This window comes from Anolis carolinensis, chromosome 2 (genome assembly GCF_035594765.1).
Source record: "Anolis carolinensis isolate JA03-04 chromosome 2, rAnoCar3.1.pri, whole genome shotgun sequence".
In the NCBI taxonomy this organism is placed as follows: Eukaryota; Metazoa; Chordata; class Lepidosauria; order Squamata; family Dactyloidae; genus Anolis; species Anolis carolinensis.
This window is the reverse complement of record NC_085842.1, coordinates 129580250-129600576: the sequence shown is the minus strand read 5'-3', so window position 1 is coordinate 129600576 and position 20327 is coordinate 129580250. Positions and strand designations below refer to the sequence as shown.

Genomic DNA, 20327 nt, shown 5'->3' with positions numbered 1-20327 from the left:
GATACCTCACAAGTATTCTGGGACATTGTGTAGAAGGTTAGACAGGCACACATTTGGACCCATAATTTTGCTCTTTCAATTTTTAACAAAAATCAATTAGCAGGGAATGTCATAGGTACACTCGTAAAGGGTCTCTGAGCTCAAAGGACTGTATTTCTCTCTTGCCCCTTTGGTGTAAAACAGCACTGTTATTGCACATTGTGATAGGTGTGTGTAGACCAGCAACCTCCTTACTATAGGTTTCTGTCTTCTGGATCACTCTCTGGGATGCAGACCAAACCTCATTGACAAAATCCATCCCCTTCCACTGCATTTTGATTTAGGGTCAGTATAGAGTGATTGAATGCTGGAAATCCACACACTTACATAGCTGTGTGGCATGTTACAACTATCCTGCTTGTATTAAGGGGAAGGAGGTAGTTATTTCTTTCAGGATTGAAAGAATGAAGAGGATCGGCTAGCTTCATTCAAAAAGAGAAGCTAGAGAAGAGGACCAAGATCACTGAAGCCAGCTAAATGTAGTTTCATTGAAATGGGCGATACTGTGTGCTATATACGAGTGGTAACTGGCCCTCCAGGTCTTGGTGGAAATTCCCACTTGGATGGCAAATGGGCCATTTCACTTCCAAAACTGGGTAGCTACCATTGCCCACCCCTACTATACCTGAATGCTAGCTGATGCATGGCGCATTTGATGACTGCAGGCTATCCTTACTTTTGGGCAAAGTGAGGCCACTTGCAGTAGCTGATCTTGGCTAGCATAAAAGTATTCCACACTGTTATTTGTTATTCAGTTTTTAGTGCAAGGGGGAAGCACTATTGTTGCATTGGGTGTCAAAATAACAGCCTGCCAGCCTTGGTGACTATGGGCCTTGGGTTGACGATTGGGAAGGCATGTAGTTCTCTTTGGGCAGCAAAATGTCCACCTTTGGAAGATCAGGCACATGCCAAACTGCTGGCCATAAAGGGCTCCAACCAGCCTGAAGAAAGCAGAGTGCATGCGTCAACAAGACTTCACTTGTTTGTGTGGATGTTCATTCATTTTTGTCTAGTCACCGAAGGAGATAACGCTGAGTTAAATCTAATTCCTCGTCCCAATTAGAGTGGACATATCGAATCAATGGGGCATGTTTTGTGCCAACTTAGTGTTCAGTAATTGATCCAGTGCATCTATGCTAATTGGGACTAGCAGTTGGAGTTAGACCTCTGTCAATATGTTTAGCCTCTATTTTCCATGTATTTCAGACACTATCTGGTTATTTGGAAAGTCCTTCCTAGTTGGCATCATGATGGTTTAGGAGACAGATCCAAACCTGATAGGCTTTATAATGGACAGACATTGTTATGATTTCCTTGGACAGCCACTGAGAAGAGCCAGAGTGTTCTCTTGCTCATCGCAGGCATCCCTCATCCTCTGGGTGGCAGTCACACATTCTCAGCCTCAGAGGAAAGCAATGGCAAACCTCTGAAGCCTGGGTTGCCAAGAAATCCAGCGAGTGGGTTGACTACAAGAACCTCTGATTTTTCCCTTGGATACCTCAAGAGTTTGAGAACTGTGTGCATACAGCCCTTATCCATAGGCAGCAGCTTCCTTCCATAAGAACAGGAATTTTTCCATGCTGCTTTGGACAGCAACTCCCCCCCCCCCCCCCCCGCCGCCGCCATAGACCATACTGGAAAGGGAGCTGCAGTCCAACATCTCCCCACCCAGTTTTCGTTTGGTCCTGCCCTTAGGTGTTCATGGGCAGAAATAATAATGCAACATATGCAGAAAGAGGGGTTTTGTTCTAAATATTTCGGGCCAGTTTGTGGAGCAGGTATAGGCCAGCTTGGACCCTCCCTCGAGGTGTTTTGAACTCCAACCCCCACCATTCCTCACAGCCTCAGGCCCTTTCCTTTCCGCTTAAGCGGCTGAGGGGGGAAACCCCTGGAGGGAGGGCCCATGCCTATTGTGGAGAGAAGAGCATCCTCCTGGAAGAGGGGCCCCGCCTACACCGGCCACGGAATGCGGTTCGAAGCCGGCTTCCAAGCGCGGCGGCGAGGCGACAAACTCCCACCAAAGCGCTTCATCGACGCTCAGTGGTTCGCGCAACCAACCACCATTCACCCATCCAGCCAAGGATTTCCTTTGGAATCAATCCACAACTGACCACGGGGTGGAGGAGAGCGGCTTCGCTGCGCAGATGGACACACACACACACACACACAACCGGGCCAACCCCGGAACCAGTTGGGAGGCCCCGAGGGTGCGCACTGAGGCGCGTCCAAGGCTTTCGGTGGGAGTTTGCCTTCTGTCCACCAGAGCGGGAGCGGGAAACTCCCCTCGTCCCGTTTGTTATATGAAGTCTCAAAGGGAAGAGGGTGGGCTTTCTTAAAAGGGAAGGCGCGACGGGGCGAGTGGCGCGGCTCCACCTTAAGCGGCGCAGTGAAGGGAGGCTCCGGGAGGAGAAGGAAGGAAGAGGCGGAGGCAACAGCGCCTCCTTAAGCGGCTCGCGGGTCCCGCTCGGGCGGTGCTGCTGCTGCTGCTGCTGGTAGAAGAGGAGGAGGAGGCGGCGGCGCGTGCGGCTGGGGGAGGGGGGAGAGGAGGGAGCGAAGAGGGAGGAGCTCGCGCTGCCCGGACCAGCCCGCGCGCCACTGCCGCTGCCGCTCCTTTTCCTCGCGGCAGCAGCAGCAGTATCGGCGGAGCGTCTCTACTTGGCGGCGCGCGCTGAGGCCGAGGCGGAGCGGCGCGCGGGGCCCGCGAAGCCCCCAGAGGGAGGGAGAGGGCGAGGGAGGCGCCGGCGCCGGCCCTTCCTCCTCCTCCGCCTGCTCTTCGTCTTGCCTCTCCTCCTCGGCCATGGCGGGCCCCGCTCCCCCTCCTCCGGGCCAGGAGGCGCCCCGCTACCAGGAGTGGATCCTGGACACCATCGACTCGCTGCGCTCTCGGAAGGCGCGCCCGGACCTGGAGCGCATTTGCCGCATGGTGCGCCGCCGCCACGGCCCGGAGCCCGAGCGCACCCGCGCCGAGCTGGAGAAGCTCATCCAGCAGCGCGCCGTGCTCCGCGTCAGCTACAAGGGCAGCATCTCCTACCGCAACGCCGCCCGCGTCCAGCCGCCCCGCCGCGGGGGCACGGGGGTGGCAACGGCAGCGGCGCCCAACGCCAACGCTAGCAACGCCGCCGCCTCCCCGCAGCAGCAGCAGCAGCGCCCGGCCCGCGCCTCCCCGCCCAGCGCCAACGCCGCCGCCGCCACGGCGCCCCGGTCTTCGCAGAGAGCGCCGCCCGCGCCCCCTCCTCCTCCTCCGCCGCCCCCTCCGCCGCCTCGTCGGACCGGACGGGAGCGCCCGCCGCCGCCGGCCTCCTCCTCCTCCTCGTCGTCGTCCCCCTCCCCGGCGGTGGAGGAGCCCGCCCCGGTCAGCCTGCGGGAGATTGCGCGCTACTTGGGCGGCGAGGGCGGCGCCGCCTCCTCCGCCTCCGCCTCGTCGTCCTCCTCCTCCCCGGGGCCCGGCCGGGTGACGAGGGGCCGCGCGCAGGGGCTGCTCCTGCTCCAAGAGGAGCGCCTCGACAAGAGGGCCGGCGGCAGCAGCAGTGGCGCTGTCGCCTTGCCCAGGGCGGACTCCAGAGGCGCGCAGGCCCGAGCCGCCCCCTCTGCCAGGGCGCCTAGGAACAAGGTGAGGGGGACCCCGGGGGAGGGAGGGAGGGAGGGAGAGGGAAAGAGAGGGAGGGAGGGAGTGCGCGCGCAGCCCAAGAGCAGGGCAGGGGGTGGGTGACCGGCCTCTGGGAAGAGCCGCTTTCTTTCCCTCGCTCTCCCTCCCTCCTCTCTCTCTCTCTCCCTGTAAAAGGGAAGGGGGAGTGCCGGCGACCGCCGTCTCCCTCCCTCCCTCTCTCGAGCGTCGCAGGTGTGCGCGTGTCTGCCTGCCTGCCTCGCCTCCCTGTTTCGCCGGAGAGGGGAAGAGTTATCGGCAGCGCCCAATCACATCCTTTGGCCAACTAAGAAGGGTTCGCCGGGATTGGTGACTGCGTTTAAAAAACGGGCCAACATGCTTCCCAGAAGTATTCTGGGAAAAAAAGAAAGAAAAGGAACTCTGTGCGCGCGCGCCTGGAGGATTCCCAAGAGGGAAAAAGGGAGGGGGCGGGGAAGCTTATGAGAGGGGCGCGAGGGAGGGAAGGTGCGAGCGCGCGCGGCCCTTTCAGAGGTCTCCCCTCTCTGTCACGCGCGCGCGCCTCCTCTCTCCCCTCCTCCCCCAGTCTCGCGCGTGGCCCTCCAGCTTTTTTTTTTTTTTGCCGTTGCTGAGGGAGGAACGTTGGGCCTCGCCTGCCGCCGTACCAGGCTCTCTATATAAACACAGAACAAAGAGTCAGTTTGTCTTTGACCTAAAGGGTTCTGTAAGGCGGACGGGGGAGTGTGTGTGTGTGTGTGTGTGGGGGGGGGGGGGTAGTGAGAGAGCCAAGGCGAAAGGAAGGGGGTGGGGAAAAGGAGCAACACAAAAGGGCGAAGGAAAAATCATGTGGTTGCTGCTGCTGGTCAGGATGGCGACCTGCAGCAACCCAATTTAATCAGCACAGCTGTGATCAAGGTTTGGGTGGTGTGGCTGGAAAGTACAGTTGTGGTCTAGTCCAGGCAAACTCCAGGTGTTTTGGACTTCAACTCCCACAATTCCTAACAGCTGGTAGGTTGTTAAGAATTGTGGGAGTTAGAGTCCAAAACACCTGGAGGGCCCAGGTTTGCATGCCTGGTCTAGTCAAAAAGAAAGCCTCATTTTGGTTCTTTCCAGAATTTCTGGGAAAAAGCAAGCAGTGCTTGATCTGACATCTTCAGAGGCAAATTTCCCCTCACAAATCAGGGCAGAGAGATGGTGCCGGGGAAAGTTGGATGGCTCCTTAATTCTCCCTGGATTTGGAGGCTCCTGCCGCTGTTTGGGGGAGCCTCAGAGCACAGGACAGTACTGCAGGGAGGGCTCTGCAAGGACACAAAAATCTTCCTATCCCAGAGTTGCTGAATCAAATATGACAAATTAGTTTTTTACAGAAGAGGAGCTGAAGTGGGATTGATTGAAGACAATAATACTTGACCACAAGTGATCACCAATTATGATGATGAGAAAGCCAAGCTTTGTCTCAGATTATATAGTGCAGGGGGACGCAAAGTGGGCTTGGAAAATGAGATTTGTTATCAGTAGTAAAGTTACATTGCACATATTTAATGAGGAGTTAACCCCATTGTGTTCACATATGACTACAATTTAAAGCAACCAAAAGACCAAAGTGGGAATCATGGGGTTCTCTAGAAATCATTTGACTGCAACTCCTAGCAGTCCTATCCAGCATAGCCTGTGGTGAGGAGTGCTGGGAATTGCAGTGGGATAAACCGCTGAGCTGCTGAACTTGATGACTGAAAGGTCGGCGGTTTGAATCCGGGGAGCGGAGTGAAATCCGCTGTTAGCCCCAGCTTCTGCCAACCTAGCAGTTTGAAACCATGCAAATATGAGTAGATCAATAGGTACTGTTCAGGTGGGAAGGTAATTGCGCTCCGTTTAGTCATGCGGGCCACCTGACCTTGGAGGTGTCTATGGACAACGCTGGCTCTTTGACTTAGAAATAGAGATGAGCACCAATCCCCAGAGTCAGATACGACTAGACTTAATGTCAAGGGGAAACCTTTACCTTTAACATCTGGGGGGCTGCCCTTTACCCACCTGTCCGCAGCTCCCCTAGATGAAAGTGTCAACATAAGACGGGGCAGAAAAAAGCTTGAAAGCTAAAATGTGAAGAGCCAGGGTTTGCTCTTAAATTGGGGCTTGTGGAAGCAGGATGTGGGCTCTTTTCCTTGTTCTTCTCATTTCCTTTTGTTGACATTTGTAGAAGGTGGGTGAAGAGGTCAAAGGTGAAGAGGAAGAGGAGGACGAAGAGGAAGAAGAAGAGGATGAAGTCTCCACGATGTCAGAAGGCTCAGAGGTGGCACAAGAGTATGAGGCCAACAACTACACCCGACCTGGGATTGGCCAGCTGAACGGGGACTGTAAAGACAGGCATGGCGGGAAAGAGATCCCGCCCAGCAGTGGCTTCAACAGAGACCTGCGCTCCCTTGAGGAGCAGCCCTTGAGCAAAGGATTGGACCGGCCCCACCATGAAGGAAGCGAGCAGTGCCACACAACAAAGGCCTCTTGGCTGGGAGAAAGTGCCTGTCGTCATCTGGGAAGTGGCAAGAAAGAGAGCAGCGCTGCCTATCAGCAGCCAGACAGAGCAGGTATGGGGTGGACAGAGCTGGGTGGAAGGGGCCTGGGAGGACACTGGCCAAACTTGGCTCTCCTGGAAAACCTGCAGAAGGAGCAAGAAGGGGAAAGCAGAGGGTGCTTGTGGTGAGATGCATTGGGGTGGTAAAGATCCTTGTAGTGGAATTATTTTGTTTCTTGTTCAATAGAGTGGGGTAGAGGCTTGAAAAATAAATAGGGCAGGAGGAGGAGAGCCCGCATCCCTTTGTCGATAAATAGGAGTGAACTCCTTCCCCACATTTCTTCAAGTTGTGTCCCTTCACTTTGCAATTGCTAAGAGTAGTATTGGCTACAGGGGTGAGGGGCATGATATTAGAGGTAAGTGGTATAAGCAGAACTGGGTTCCTGATTTGTGTGCCCTGGCCACTGAAACTGGCTGAGTTGGCATAGTCCTCTCTGCCTCAGAAGGGCCCCAGTGGAACAGAAGGGGCTTACAATTACCTTATTTCACCTATCTTAAAGTGCACTTTTTCCTATTTTAGGGGCTCCAAAAACGAGGTTCACATTACAGTCAATGGCACTTTAGATTCATGAGCTTTGGCTTTTTTATTGGCTTACTTCCAAGAGAAGAGAGGAGGAAGAGGGGCCGCAGCCACAACAGCTCTTCCAAAACTCACCATTTGTCCTCAACCAGATGGCTTTTTACTGATCTGGCTGAGCTAAGAGTAGCTTCCTATCTCCCTTGCTTCTCCAACAGGCCCATAGAGCTAGGAAAATAAGAGTCATGCAGACAATATGACTTCTGGGTTTCTTCTCACCCCTCTTCATCCTACAGAAAAGGTTGCACTACAAAGTTGATTTGAAATCAAAAAAGATAATCGTGCGTGCAGAGGTAATTCTAAAATATATTATTAGAAAAAAAATTCCTCGAAAATTGAAGTTTAAAGAGTGGGAGGATATATGTCTATGGCACCCTAGAGTCAGTGAAATACAGTAGCTTCATCCATGAGTTCCGGTGAAACAAAACTTAATGTACTCACATTCCTTCTCATTGCAACTCCAAGGGTTCCTATATGAAGTGGATTACCTAGTTCCATTTCAGTCTGGCTTCTGGCCTGGTAATGGGACAGAGACAGCATTGGTCACCTTGATGGATGACCTTCACAGAGAACTGGACAGGGGGAGTTTGTCCCTGTTGGTTTTCCTGGACCTTTCAGTGGTTTTTGATACCATCGACCATGATATCCTTCTGAGTTGCTTTTCTGGGATGAGGCTTAGAGGTACTTTTCTTCAGTGGCTCCGTTCCTCCCTGGAGGGATGGTCTCAGAAGGTGCTTCTGGGGACTCCTGTTTGACTCCTGTGGGGGGTATCTCAGGGCTCTGTGTTGTCCCCAATGCTGTTCAAACTTCTGTGAGAGGTCATTCGGGGGTTTGGAATGCAGCGCCATCTATATGCAGATGACACCCAACTCTACACACTTTTCTACGTAATTCCAAGGAAGAGGTTCCTATGCTAAACCAGTGCCTGGCAGCTGTAATGGACTGGATGAGGGCAAACAAACTGAAGCTTAATCGATACAAGACAGAGGTGCTCCTGGTCAGTCATAAGACAGATCTGGGAATAGAAATTCAGCCTGTGTTACATGGGGGTCACACTCCCTCTGAAATGCAGGTTCGCAGTTTTGGAATACCCCTGGATTCAGCTCTGAACCTGGAGGCCCGGGTACAATTAAAGCTAGTGTCCCAACTGAAGAAGTCAGACCTGGCCATGGTGGTACATTCCTTGGTTGCAACCTGGTTGGATTACTGTAATGCGCTCTACGTGGGACTAAGTTTGAAAAGTGCTTAGAAACTTCAGTTGGTCCAAAGAGCAGCAACTAGACTGCTAACTGGGGCTGGTTACAGAGAGTGGACAACTCCTCTGTTACAACAGCTCCATTGGCTGCCAATACATTTCTGGGCACAATTCAAAGTGCTCGCTTGACCTACAAAGCCCTATACTGCTCCGGTTATCTGAAGGACCGTATCACTTTCTATGATCCTGGGAGACATGTACAATCTGCTGGGAAGGGACACCTTTTCTCTACCACCACCTGCTCAATTGTGTTTGGTGGGACCACAGGAGAGGGCCTTTTCAGTGGCTATTCCCAGACTATGGAACTCCCTCCCAAGAGAGACCAAGATGGCCCCATCCCTGCTGGCCTTCCTCTGCCAGCAGGCATTTCGGGAGAATAAGGGCATGCTGCTGAGAAACTGTGGGTAGGATTCCAGGAGGTGTAGGGGGCATTGTGAGTAATAAAGGCTAAGTGTATATATTATATTTTAATCTGTTTTTACCTTAATCCAGACTGTATTATTTAATTGGCTTTTTTAAATTTTTGTATTGCGTTTTTAAAAATATGACTATAATGTGTGGGATTGTTAGCTTCCTCAAGTCCCCACAAGGGGAAGGGGGAAAATAAAGTTCATCATCATCATCATCTTTTCTTTTCTCAGTATCACCAGCTGTTGCAGGTACTGATCCCTCTGTGCCCTCTTCTCCTGGGAGACCAGGCATCCAGGCAGATGGGAGACCCTTCAGCTGCATGTAAGTTTTGAATGAACACTACAGACTCATCAATGGACACTAAAGACTTTTCTCTAATGATGCCTGTGATGCCATTTCAGTGTTTCACAATGTGGGCATTCCCTATAGTCTTGTTGGATTATTGCTAACCTCACTTCAGTTCACCATGTTCCAAATCACTGCTTAAACTGTGGGCCCTGACCCCAAATAAGGTCCCCTTCGCTAAATGTTGGGGTCACAAAAATGTAGCAGAAGTAAAAGTTTTCTAAATGCCACCCATTTACACAAATCTGTTAGAAGTGTGCAGTGTTTACAGTGGAGTCTGCGGTTATTTCAGCTATACTCCACAAAAAAGAAAATCAGCCTGCTTAGCAAGCCTTGCAAATGCTAATATCTTTTCTGTAAATATTTTATATATTTGAAGATTTATAATAAACAAATGAAGTCAAAAGATAGGAGAGGACTCATATATAGTATGATAAATGGTACAAGATATAATGATGCACCAGTCTTTTGAAGGGGAAAAAAGTTTTAAATTTTATTATTATTTATTTTTAAACACACTGTTTTAATTTTTTGTAGGTGGGAGGAAGGTAGGGATTTGTTTATATGTAATTTTAGGAAAATATGTAAGGATTAAAATGTTTCATTATAGGAAAAGTAATATATATCATAATATTATACCTATACTTAAAATTATTTTTAAAAAGTTACTCTTTAAACATTTAAAAGCTGCATCAGCACATTTGTAGCAAGTTTTAATGGGAACTGAGCAAGTGTAGTAATCTTAAGTGTTAGACTAAAATTCTGGAGGTTAGAGATCAAATTTCTGTTTTTCAGCCATGGAAACCAGGTGGGTAACCTTGGGCAAATCAAACTCTCAAGTCTCAGAAAAAGGCAAACGCCCCTCTGGACAAAACTTGCCAAGAAAACCATGCAGTAGGTTCATCTTAGGGTCACCACAAATTGGAAATGAAGGCACATAAGAACAGTAAGACCTACGTACCATCTAGGGAAGTGTGTTTTCTTTTACACAGACTGGATACAAAGTTTATGCAGGAATCCATATACGTGTGAAAGTTCATCATTTGATTTTTATACATATTTTATAATACCTTTTACCTGGGGTCACATTAAAAAATCTTGAACAGAAAGGGGTTACAGGTGGAAAGAGTTTAAGAAGCCTTTCCCTAAATAACCTTCAGGTCAGTGTTGTCATAGAAATCATAGAGCTGAAAGAAACCACAAGGACCATCCAATCTAACCCCCTGCTATGCAGGAACACCCAGTCAAAGCAGTCCCAACTGACCTCTGATTACAAACCTCCAGAGAAGGACACTTCACCACCCTCTGAGCTGGCAGCATATTTCACTGCCAAGCAACTCTTACCACCAGGAAGTTCTTCCTAATATTTAGGTCTTTTCCCGCCATTTGAATCAGTTGCTCCTAGTCTCTTGCTCTCTCCTCAATATGACATCCTTTCACATATTTAAACATGACTTTTCAGGTCCCCTGTCAACCTTTTATTTTCCAAGCTAAACATACCCATCTCTCTCAGCCATTCCTCATAGAGCTTGGCTTCAAGACCTTTGATCATTTCGGTCACCCTTCTCTAGACAAGTTCCAATTTGTCAATATCCTTCTTGAATCTTACTGTCCAGAACTGTAATATACTTTATGTTTGACTGCTTTTGAAAACCCTTCAACAACTGCAGCTAGTATAAAATATGGCTATGAGATTGTTTGTTACAATTGGGTGATGTTGTCATATTACATGATTTATTAACTGCACTATTCTCAGGCCATTTCATCCAAGAGTGTGTATTTAAATACTTGTGAAGTCTTCACATCTTCAGATTGGAATACTTGAAGGAGCGCATCACTTCGTTTGTAGTTATCCATACACAAAGCTCTGAAAACATTACTTTGGCTATTGATCATATTAGAGGGTTGGCGGAGTGTTATTGTTGTGTACCTTCAATTAATTTCTGGCGTATGTTCTAACTTATGACAACCTTACTGAAAGGTGTTCTTGGTAAGATTTCTCCAGAGTGGGTCTATCTTTGTCTTCCTCTGAGGATGAAAAAGTGGCCAAGCGAGGATTCAAACCCTGCTTTGCAGAGTTGTATTTCAGCTCTCTAAACACTACACCTCTCTGGCTCTCTTTGGAAAGTTATAGTCCTAAAAAGTAACCTTTCTAGACTCTAATGATGTACTGCAATCTTCAGTAGAAGACTTCTTATGGCCATTATAAGAGTTTTCAGTTGAGTTGGTCAGGCTCCACAAGTAGGACTTAGTTGAAAGTGACATCCAAGTTTTTGAACATTTTCAGAAAAACTTCCACTGTTGTGTCATTTCTCATTAGCAATGATCTTTGTTTCTATGCTGCTGTTACAGTTTTGTGACATTTAAAGAAAATATTTACATTTCATTTGTTTTGCACTTCAATTACCCTTCTATTATTTTATTCTTTAAAAAAATATTCCTGGGAATATAGTGGAAGATTGATACATAACATAAATAAATGTTATTCCAAGATGGCTATAGCCTTTTATAGAAAAAAAAAGTGATTGACTTAAGTGAGTTCTGTACCTTCATCTGGAGTTGTGTTTTCTCACTTTTCTATCACCTCTGTATTAGAGGATTTTGAAAAGCACTGAGTCGGATTCTCTTTCAACTTTCTTCTCTAACTCCTTGTAGCTCAGTGAAGGAGAAGCCTTCTGATCCAGTCGAATGGACTGTGGGTGATGTTGTGGATTATTTCACAGAAGCTGGGTTTGCTGAACAGGCATCTGCCTTTCAAGAGCAGGTGAGGAACACTGGGGCATGGAGGGGAAGATTTGGCTATTTATGCTCATGCTAAACATTCAATTAGATGCACTGTTTTGAATCTTGGGGGAAAGGGTTTCAGTGTTTGTGAAGCAGCAACTGATAACACATTACCTTCCTTGACTGTTCATATGTAAAACTCAAACCAGGATGTCTCAAAACAGCAGTTACATTATCTTCTTTTATGTAGAGAACTTGTCTTCTGAAGCCTTTATTTTGTAAATGATAGAAGGGCTTATATCATGTTGACATGCCACCTCATAATATAGCAACATACCATATACAGTTTTGTTCATGTATCAAGCCCCATAATGATAGTAACAGTCTGTAGGCAGTCAAACCTCCCTTATGATCTCAGTTTTAAGCCCTTTAAAAAGTGGGTTACATTTTTGGAAAACGGGAAATATGTGGGTGATAATGGATTACTATATTGATAATCTTCAGCACCTTAAAGAGCATCATTTTTTAAAACGGAGGTCTTAAGAGAGGATTGATTGGCCGTGTAAAGCCTAGTTAATGGTTAAACCTAGTTGCCTTGGGTTCAGACCCCAAGAAAGGTCTGATAAACCTAGTCAGAATGTGACAAGTCCACTTCCAGAACCCACTGATGGCAGTTTCACATATGTTTACATTATCTCCAGAATTTGTATTCTCCTACTTCCTCCTGCACATTCATTCACCAAGGTGGCTCATTGGGTCCCTGTCCACTGTCTGAAATAGACTCCCCCAGCTCTTTTCTCTTGAAAGCAGGATGCTGTCTGCAGGCAGTTACCTCTGCCATAGCACTCCACACCAATCCATATGTCCTGGTGTGATCTGTCTGTCTAAAGCAGAGTTTCTCAAACTGTGCTCCTCCAGATGTTTTGGACCTCAGCTCCCACAATTCCTAACAGCTGGGACACTGTCTGGGATTTCTGGGAACTGAAGTCAAAAACACCTGGAGGAGCACAGTTTGAGAAACACAGATCTAAAGGGTAGTATCTTTTTTGGGGGTGGGAATCTCAAACATCTTTGAGGTGCTGCTTCAAAATACAAAATTGTTCCTATTCTATTATAGTCTTTAGGATGTTCCAAGATCTGAATGTTTTCTAAACACTGATAGGACACTGAGCTTATTTTTGTATGTAAGCTGCTGGCAAAAACCAATGGAACTATGTTAGTTTTGTCTGGTTTTGACCTCTTTTGTAAGACATTTTAAGAACTGTGATATGGGCCTTAAGATAGGTTAAAATGCATTAATGGAAAAAAGCAATTGCAGCCATTTAGATAACTAGAGCACCTCTCTCCTGCCAAGTTCACAGACAAAGTACAGCAAGCCCTAACTTATTTGACAGATTAGCGACTGGGGGCAGTTCCACACATACAGTTATCCTGGGAACATTCGCATTTAAAAAACGCGAACGTTCCCAGGTCCCCATCCACACACACCCAGAAAGCGCATGCTTTCCTGGCGCTCTCCTGGCGCGCTCTCCTGGCGCGTAGCAATGACACGCCAGGTGAGTGGTGGTAGTGGTGGTGGGGGGGGGGGGTGAGGAGGAAAATCGCTCCTCCCTCCCCCTGCTCTCCTGGCACCAGGAGAACTGTCGGACCACTCTAATGGAGGCCTGGTAAGCATACTGTAGTATACTGTAGTGTGTGTATGTGTGATCCCAAGCAAGCTTAATAGACAAGAAGGGACAAAAGAGTGGACCCCTCATCAAATTAATGGAACATATATGTGATTTGCAAACGGCAAAAGAGCAAATCAACAGAAAGTGAGGCACCCAAAGGTGGGGGAAGCCGGTGGCATCTTAATGCCACTTCATTCAACCAGATATGGGCATTCACCACTGTTTTCTAGAAAGGCTGTTGGGTAGAGCAGGGTGTTGAATTATAGAAGTGAGTCCTTGAACCTTACTCCTCTGATTTTATTTTGCCCCTGTTGCTTTCCCTGCAGGAGATTGATGGGAAGTCTCTGTTGCTGATGCAGCGCACTGATGTGCTGACAGGCCTGTCCATCCGCCTAGGTCCTGCCCTCAAGATCTATGAATATCACATCAAGGTGTTGCAGCAGTGCCACTTTGAAGAGGATGAGGGTGATTCCTTCATGGGCTGAGGAAAATGGGCACATCTTGTGAAGGGGTGGGAAAGGGGGACATACTGAAATGTAACATGGGCTCCTCCAGCTGCTGCTGTCTCAGCCATTTCAACCTCCCTCTGACTTCTTGAGAGCAAGACAATGTCAATGGGGGAACAGCAAAAACTTTGACCAGATATTGTGAGAGGAGGGAGGCAGAAATGATGAACACACTGGCCTTAGGGCTTCTGAACCTTGATTGTCCAGAGGGGGTGAAAAAGCAAGGTTGGGAGGCCTACAAAATCATTTTCTTCTCCTGTCCTGTATTATCTATTCTAAGCTATTTTCACTTGCCATAGTGCATTGTCTGTATTGGGAAAGGTAGGAGAGAAATATGGTTTTGATCTCCTTTTCCCGGCCTCAATTTAATTGAAATAGTACATGCTTCAGCATCCCTCTCTGCTCTCCCCTCTCCTATCACAGTAGCACTTGATGGCCCTAGCTTCCCCCTTCTTTGTTGCTGTGATTGACAAAACAAAAATAGAGCCTGCTGGAGGTGTCAAGAGGCTTTATTCAAATACTTTTTTATTCTCTTTTCTGTTTGGGTAGGCTTTTCTTACAATTTTCATGGTCGTTGCCCAAAGTCAACTGCTTTTTATTATTATTTCTTCCTTCCCATTTTAAAAAAATATAAATATTTAAACTGGAAAAATACCTGATTGATTTAATTATCCCAGAACTGTCAGTTTTGTTGAAAAGGTTAACAGGATATGCATTTAAGGGATAGATGTGTGTGTGTGTAAGGAAGGTGGAAGTTCTGCATTCTGTTTGTGGGGTTGGTAATAAAATGTTTGATTTTTTCAAGGGAAAGGCCTAGAAAGGGGTATAAAGTCTATTCTGCCTGCTCTTAAAGGTAGACCTGAGGAATTCTGACAGCTTCCAGTTTTGCAATTGACTGGAGTTAAAATCCATTAACCATTGCACATCCACAATAAAGTCAAGAACTATGAAGAATGATGGCAGAGGGGATTTGTGTCACATACACAAAACATACAGGTCAGGTAGTACTCTTACATACGAGCTGTAGTAGTCCATATCAGCAGTGTAAATGCTTTGGTTTTTTTTAAGGAGTGGGAAGGGCAACTGGTCAGGAACATTATTTTCTATGAAGGAAACAAATTGGTGGTACATTTTGTTACCTAGGAATGATCCTTTTTTTATTCAAGTCATGAAGGTAGGTCATAGGAATATGAGGTGCTGGTGCAGCATCCACAGTAAAATGTGTTCCTTGGCACACATCTTGTAATAAAACTGTACTGTTTGCTAAGGAAATACTTGTTAATCAAATTAATGTGAAGCTAATATAACTGCAATGGTTTTGCATAAAGAAGAATCAAAACTTCATTGAGAGTGCTGGCAACTCTTGTTTATCAGATATTTGGGGCCATATAAAGAGCTTCATTTCCCAAGAGTTTCTTGTTTGGGAGCTGTGACAGATGAAATCTGAAACTGGTTTAAATATGGGATGTAGGCAGGCCATTATTGTAATGTGACAATTTATGGGATGGGCAGTTCACCTGCCCTGTTCTGTTGTTCACAGAACATCCAGAATTTTATGTAGCTAGAAACACCTCTTCCCTATGCATTCCTAGAAGAGTGCAGTGGTAAATAAGGGGCACACTAAATTTATGTTCTCAGTTTTTTTCTTTGGATCCAGGAGGGCTAGAAACCTGCTGTTTGAAATTTGAAATCAGAGGTTCTCAATGTTGTAGCACAAAAGTGCCTCAGGGGCTTACATACTGGCTGCATGTTGCCCCCTGTTGCACTAGACCCTACTATTTTGTCCAGAGCTGGGAATAAAAAAAAAGATTTTTGGGTTCTAACATGTCTTACCCCATGTATTTTTTCGTTGCATTGGTACTCAGTTGTCAAAGGACAGTGGTAGGTAGTGTGATACATTGTAGGCACTAGAGTGGATGGCCAGTGCTGGTGGATCTTTGTTCTCTTTTTGGGAGTGGTGGGCACTTCTTTCGGTACCAGATATGGTATTGTTGACTAGACAGGATGGGAAAAGGAAGAAGGAATGGATGCATTAATGGTTTGGTTGTGCCAAAATTTAACCACAGATTATAAAGGATTTTTGAAAATCATTTATTTTCACATTCTGGTTGTGATGTATGGCCTGTTAACTTTGACTCGTCTTAGGGCAGGGGAGAGCAAACTATGGCTCTCCAAATGTTGCCAAACTGCAATTCCCATTGGTGAGAAGTTCAAGGAATTGCAATTCAATTAGTATCTAAAGGCCTTTGGCCTTCCTGGATTCAGTCCTTTGTCCACCTTAATCTGGTTATCTCATCCAGGTTTCAATTAAATTGATCAATTCAGGTAGTGCTAAGTTCCTCTATAAACCCCAGATAAAAGTACGTTGTGTTTCTTGTCTTGAAGATGTTAGTGTGGGAAAAATGCAAGCTGAAGTTTTGCAACACAAGAAGGATTGACAGAATTTGTGAAAGAGCTGATACAGCTTCTAGTATTAAGCACCAATTTTTCACAGATGTTCTGTGGGGTAGCCTAAGGCCAGATCTACCTGTGCTGGTGACAAAACTCTTAGTTAAGTAAGTTCTGTGCTTGTTGAACTGTGACAGTCTTATATCGTGTCTTTAGATCATAACAGCTCTTGGAAATATGGAAGGAAAAACAGCCACAACCAAGGACATGCCACATTGTCACTTGGGCATGTAGCAAATAGTTCACAGTGCTTAATGCACCATGCATTAAATACTCAGAAAATTCCATCTTATGGTGGGCAATATGTCAATTTTAGTGGGCAAACCTCTAAGTGAAGATAGATAAACACCAATTGCTTAGGAATCAATTGTGATGAGGAAGAAATAGTGACATTTTAATTTCAATGCCTGATCAAAAACTGCTCCATCATTTTGGGTGATTTGCCATCCAACACAGATTTGCTAAATAAATCTGCCTTTACTCAGATGGATTGGTGAAAGCTAGGTGCTGGGGCTCCCAGGATCATGCACCACCTCTCCTGTACAATTGTTGATTCACTGAGTTAGAGATACTTCCCCAAAACAGTTTTAAACTTGGGTTTCAGTTGGAGAGCAAAATCACAAGAGCCTCTTAAAGCCAGATTGCAGAACTTGGCTGCTGTAGAATAAGGGGTTGAATGATGAAGCCAGTAGGGTGTGTGGTGAAATATGAAACTCAATGCGCTTGTAATAAGAAGCAAGTATCTTGAAACAAAGAGGGGCTATATTCCCATCTGAAGAAAACATAGGTGGTGGTGATTTAGAAAAGAAATATATCTTTCTAACAGATTGCATGTAACTTCCCAGCTATGCTTTAGGTTGCTCCCTTACTAAAGGCCTGTCTAGTCCAGTTTCCAGATTGTCAAGCAAGATAACCATAGGAAACCTCAAGCAGGACAAGGGCACATTTGCACCCTCATCCACCTGTTCCTTAGCCACTGGTGTCCAAGGTGGGAGATAAGATGTAGTCATCATGCCTGGAAGCCATCGATAACTGCCCCCTAACAGAAACTTCATGGAATGAAAATAACTAAGGGTTTGTACAATCTCTTTATTGGTGACGATAGCTGTCCCATACATGTTTCCTCAGAGTTCTTGTTAAGTTCCAACAATGTTTTATCCTATGCAGGATTGCTACATATCAGTGGCTTGTCTGAATTTTTGTGCCTCTTATCTACCTTTGCTATTTTCTGTGCCATTAGCATTTAAGAATAAAAAAGAGGGAGGGAGGGTGAAAAGAAGAAATATAACAGTGCCTTTATGGATAATTGGTTTTAATTTTGTTTGTGCTTTTTGTGGATATAAATCCATTTCATCAGATGCAGTACTAAATGATAATAAATGTTTAGATAAAAAGAATGTTCATATAGTTTTGGGAGTGGAATAAAACTGTATCCAAAGTGGTTTATGTCCACAAAAGCTGATGCAAAAATAAAACCGTTTTTTAACACTGCTATGTTCCTTTTCTCCCCTTCTTTTTTATGCAGCAAGAGACTAACATGGCTACTTTATTAAAAAGTAGTCGATCCTCCATATCCATGAATTCTTCATCCATGGATTCAACTATCCACAGCTCGAAAACATCACTAAAAATCTGAAAGGCAAGCCTTGATTTTGCCAATTTATTTTAGGAATAGCATTGTATTATGCCACCATATATAATGAGATTGAGCATTCATGGATTTTAGTATACACTGCAGGTCCTGGAACTAGGCCCCTGTGGAATTGAGAGCCCATTGTATAGTATATAAAAAGACATGAGTAGTTGAGGTGGGATTTTATAAAGGGATCCTTTCAGAACAAGAGGTATTGATTTAGCTTCTGGCACTCCAACAAATATAGAAACAGTACTGCTTGCAGCCACAACTTGCCTCCGAAATCCAGGATATTTAGTATTTGTTTTAGAAGACACATATACATCCATTGCTTATGGTTGAAAATAACCATATTTTCCTTTAATGTGTGCCTTGTGACAAAGGGGAGAAAACCCAAGGATTTCCAGCTTTTTAAATAGTAAAAACAAATGTTGAGGGAAATGGAGAGACAAGAATGCTCTGTATTGTGGCACTATTATACAGTATTCAAGACCAACATAAGGAAAGACTGTCCAATGATGTATCCGTGTTTACTATTTTGGGTACCAGACACATATAAGACTCTCTCTCCTGAATCATCCTCAGCCAATGTTGCCACTGGGCACGCTAGCTGGAGAAAATGAGATTAATAGTCATGACAAGGCAGGATGTCTATCAACTGGAAAAGCTGCATGTTCATAGGAATGTTTCTGGGTACCAAAATTCAGAATCAGAAAATATGGGGAAAGGACATTAAATTTGAGTGGCTAACAGCCTTCCTTGTATGTAGAAAAAAACAAAAGCAGTATATTTGGGTAGTTTTTATTCTAAGCACTAATGAAACTGCATGGTAGGTGGCTGAAAATTGGGAATCCTGTTCAACCCTCCAATTAATGTTGTAAATTGCCTGCCTCCTAGGTTTGTTCTAAAACATGACCCTGGAAAAACTGAAATGCCCAACTGCCTGGCTGGAAAATTCTAAATAGAAATGATTCCATCTCTCTGATGGTTCATAATAAAAGCAAACAGCACCATGACTTTTCAGGGTGTTAGAAGAGTGGTTATATTTGTGTGCCTGCTGCTTCAAATGGAAGACTGGGAGTATTTTAAATCCCTCATCATGTTGGTCTTTTTTGTTTTCAACCTATGGAGCTTGCAGATGAGGTCAGCTTTGAGCTTTGCAATTATTCTTCCGTCATTGCGCCAGAGTGTCTTTGGCAACACAGAACCCCATTCAAAGGGTGAGGCAGGAGGAAAATTTGGTTTACATGATAACTGTTAACTCCTGGCTCTTCTAAGATGATTCATCTGCTCAAGTTGCTAAAGTGTAGGACCTATTGCTCTTGCTGGAATCTGTCTTAGATTATGTGCACTGCAGGGACACATAACTCCTGCCATCTTGCCACAAGTTGGTAAGATAATACTAAATCTTAGGTATGGTGGGGTACAAAGGAAAAACTACTGAGGATGGAAATAGCCTGGCATATATTCTTTCCATGGTGTATTAGAGAATTTTCCCACAAGGGAACAAGTTATACTAAAATTGGTTGGAGCATACACTTTTAAAAAACATCAGGCATTGCTGCATTGTATGCTTCCAGGATCTAGAACAGTGGTTCTCAACCTGTGGGTCCCCGGATGTTTGTGCTTCAACTCCCAGAAATTCTAACAACGGGTAAACTGGCTAGGATTTCTGAAAGTTGTAGGCCAAAACACCTGGGGACCCACAGGTTGAGAACCAGTGATCTAGAAAATGGTGGTGCTATTGAGAATTACAAGAACTCAAAAATTACTTCCTACCACAACGGTGATCTCATCTGAAGGTTTTGACAGAGACTCCATATTTGCAGACCACTAGATCTTGTGTAAAGCTTGCCAGTTTGCCAAATGTGCAAAATCCTATAGATGTTCATAATCCCCCCCCCCCCCAAGTGTTGCACAAAGTAAAGTTTATGCATTACAGTATAAAACAGAAAAGATAGGTTGAAGGGGATAAGCATGATTCAAGGCATGGAGGACTTCAAGCTACTGCCTTTCCCCCTCCTGATTCCAGGTTAGTTTTGGAGCAGGAGCACTGTGTATACATTTCAGTTCCTGTACCGAGTGGGGATATTGCTGTGCTCCTTATTTTTGGGCTGCAACTTCTAACCAACATGGCAAATTGTGGAAAGTCAAATGTTTGGAGGGTTGCACGATGCCTCACTGTTCTATGCAGCATACAGAAATTACATCTTTGAAATGTTACCCTATCTTGATTGCATACCAGGACGAGGCACATCCACATTCTGTGCTGCAGAAAGCTAGGACTGCAAGTGCATAGTTGGTGGGTTAATTTAAGTTCTTTATGTTTCAAGTCACCCTGCAAATTTAAAACCAATTTAAGAAATCCAGAACAACAGGCTAGTGTGTTCACAATTTTAAAATGTAGTTTATAGAGCTCAAATTCCACAGAATTGGGGAAGGCTACTATAATGTTTGACTCAGACAATAAACGGCTGGTATTAAAATATCTGCTAAGGAGCCATTTCTATCCTGGGTAAAATGTAAGACTAGGACTGAAACCAATT

The 20327-nt window shown here is 45.5% G+C and overlaps 1 protein-coding gene across 1 annotated transcript; it reads left to right on the top strand.

Annotated features, from left to right (window-relative positions):
* Positions 1 to 2297: 2297 nt before the first annotated feature.
* On the top strand, positions 2298 to 20269 carry samd1 (sterile alpha motif domain containing 1). Its single transcript, XM_062970515.1, has 5 exons — positions 2298 to 3649; positions 5841 to 6225; positions 8686 to 8776; positions 11456 to 11564; positions 13521 to 20269. The coding sequence occupies exons 1-5, from the start codon at positions 2837 to 2839 to the stop codon at positions 13677 to 13679; spliced, it is 1557 nt and encodes a 518-aa protein (XP_062826585.1). The 5' UTR covers positions 2298 to 2836; the 3' UTR covers positions 13680 to 20269.
* The last annotated feature ends 58 nt before the right edge of the window (positions 20270 to 20327 follow it).